This window comes from Poecilia latipinna, unplaced genomic scaffold, assembly GCF_001443285.1.
Source record: "Poecilia latipinna isolate Pla-1442-1.1 unplaced genomic scaffold, P_latipinna-1.0 Scaffold4852, whole genome shotgun sequence".
Lineage (NCBI taxonomy): Eukaryota > Metazoa > Chordata > Actinopteri > Cyprinodontiformes > Poeciliidae > Poecilia > Poecilia latipinna.
The window spans coordinates 14,979-17,392 of record NW_015117468.1 but is presented as its reverse complement, the minus strand read 5'-3'; the positions used below and the strand labels follow the sequence as shown (position 1 = coordinate 17,392).

Below are 2,414 nucleotides of genomic sequence, written 5' to 3'. Positions count from 1 at the left end.
GCGCCTGCTGTCTCTCCATTGAACTCTGGTTGGTTTGGCTAGAAAATTTGGTTTGCTTGGGATGGTGTGAATGCATAATCGAACTGTGATGGGTACCAAAAAAGCTAACTCTAGTACACCTAAAAACCTCGGCATCGGTTCGGTTGAAGTGAACTCTGGTGTGGTTTGAATACATATGTGAACGCCAAGTGGTTTCCATCAGTGGTTCTTGGTGCAGTGCCACCACAGGTGAGGAGGTATCAGATGAAAATGTAACATGTTGTCATTTTGGTCCCCAATTGAACAGACTCTACCAGACTAACACGTCTGGAAACAACCTAATTTGATCACACATGGCAGTCTAATGACATTTCTTCCACTCTTAGTTGTTTTTGGTTCATTGTTGATTCCTTTACCCTTGTGCATGCGAGGACTGAGGCAAACGTAGAGGACTATGGAAAATGATACAAGTTTTACGTGTGTGGGGTCAGTTGGACCCCATTTCGACATACAAGGGTTAAAGGTTTGATTTCCTGAAAATATTGTAATGACCAAACCACAACTGAAAATGTAGATACTCACGTTGATGAGCCAATGATTATTGATTATTACTGATTATTCCTTTACAAAAAAATATTGAATATTTTGTTCCATTTACTTGAGTAACCTCTTGGAAAAAATACTTTTAGTTTTACAACACTGTATTTTTGCTTTTACTTGAGTAATATATTTATAAAGTATCACTACTCTTAATTGAGTAAAATGTCTGGATGCTAACTTCACCCCTAAGAGTGATTTTACTGAATAAAGAAAAAAAGAAAAAAGAAATGACTTCTCATTGTGCATAAACTTAGTTTTTCTAATGTTATTTAAATTTCTACTTACTGAGCTTGATGTGCCATTTAGCACTGCAGTTCTTACATACAGTTGATTTGCATTATCAACTCTAAATATTAGTTTCAGTTTTTTTATCATTCGGAAAAGTGCTGCCTGAATGTGTTATTTTTTTAATCAGAATTTTATTTATATTTTTTGTCTTTAAAATAGAATTTAGATATAATTTTACATTTTTGTCTGCTGATGACATTATTTTTAAATATTAAATCATATGTTCTGGCCAGTTACTCAGTAGTTGAATAGACATACTTATTCTTGGACAGTTACTTTTTACTTTTACTTGAGTAAAAATATGTTGAAGTAGTCTTAGTTTGATAGCAACTATTTAAATTTACTTAGTTACATTTACTTGAGTAACTTTTTTAAAAATGTACTTTTAGGCATACTCATACTATAATGTGCTTTTTACTTTACTTGAGTAAATTTATTGTGAAGTATCACTACTCTTACTTCAGGCTAATTTCTGGATACTTTACCCACTGTGAGAACTTCACTGAATGAAGAACAGGATTGTTTTAACCAAAAATTTACCAGACACAGGCACACAACTGGTTTTGAGCCATTTATGATAAATTAAAAAGTAGTTTTTAAGAAGCAAGAACAAAATAGAAAAACTACAAACGGAAAAAGCATAAACACAGAGTCTCTGCTTGTTCATCAGATTTTCCAACAAACAGCTGGCTGTGTGGCTCTGGTGTTCAGTCCCAGACTTGATGGCTCTACTGATCCATGGCCTCCGGAGCAGCGAGTGAGTTGACAAAGGCTTCATAGTGCTGCGGGTGGCAGCGCTTGTACTCGTTGATTTTTCTCTTGATCTGTTTGGGTGTGTCCTGGTAGTAGTTCTTCTCATCTCGAGCCATCGCCTGCAAGAGCCACACAAAGAGGGATGATGAAGAAGGAAGTTTTCACACTTAGAAACAATCTGGACAAATGCAAAAGGAAGCTTGAAATGACAACTTGATTGAATAGAGGTTAAAAGAAAACCAGATCAACCCGATTCTATATTCTAGTTCAATACCAAACCAAGACTGGATAAATAAATCTCTTTAAATAGAACCTGACAGACAACATAGAGCAGGGTGAAGATAGTTGTAAGGTCTGTACAAAAGTGAAAGCATCATGTAGTAGTAGGGGCCAATCGTCTATTTTAAAACATTTAAATGTGACACAAAAGAAAATCATTAAGGGGGTCGAATGGTTTTCACAGCGCAGTGCAACAGCTTCCTCTGCATTACGAGTTCTTAATTCAAACTCCGATGTTTAGATTTAGACTTACACAAAAACATGACAGTCAATTTGTCAATGAGATGTTGTTGGTTGGCTACTGAAAAACAGAAAAAATACTGAAAAAATGTACGTGTTACTTATAGTAACACATACAGTAAAGCAGTAGATTTTATAATTTTTCTCTAAAAATGAGAAAAAAAATCTATAATACACAAATTATAGACTTGTGTATTATAAATCTATAATAGTCAGCCCTGGAGCCTCAGAGAAATACCAGGGCCTCAGAGAGGAACTGAAGAAGGCCTGGAAGG

The 2,414-nt window shown here is 35.3% G+C and overlaps 1 protein-coding gene across 1 annotated transcript in view; it reads right to left on the bottom strand.

The window, feature by feature from the left end:
- Positions 1-1,425: 1,425 nt before the first annotated feature.
- The window catches only part of nop16 (NOP16 nucleolar protein homolog (yeast)), a 9,847-nt gene continuing 8,858 nt past the window's right edge, over positions 1,426-2,414 (bottom strand). The window contains exon 4 of the mRNA XM_015026421.1: positions 1,426-1,739. Within this exon, the coding sequence (XP_014881907.1) occupies positions 1,596-1,739 (144 nt within the window). The 3' untranslated portion in view covers positions 1,426-1,595. The remainder of the gene's footprint in view (positions 1,740-2,414) is intronic.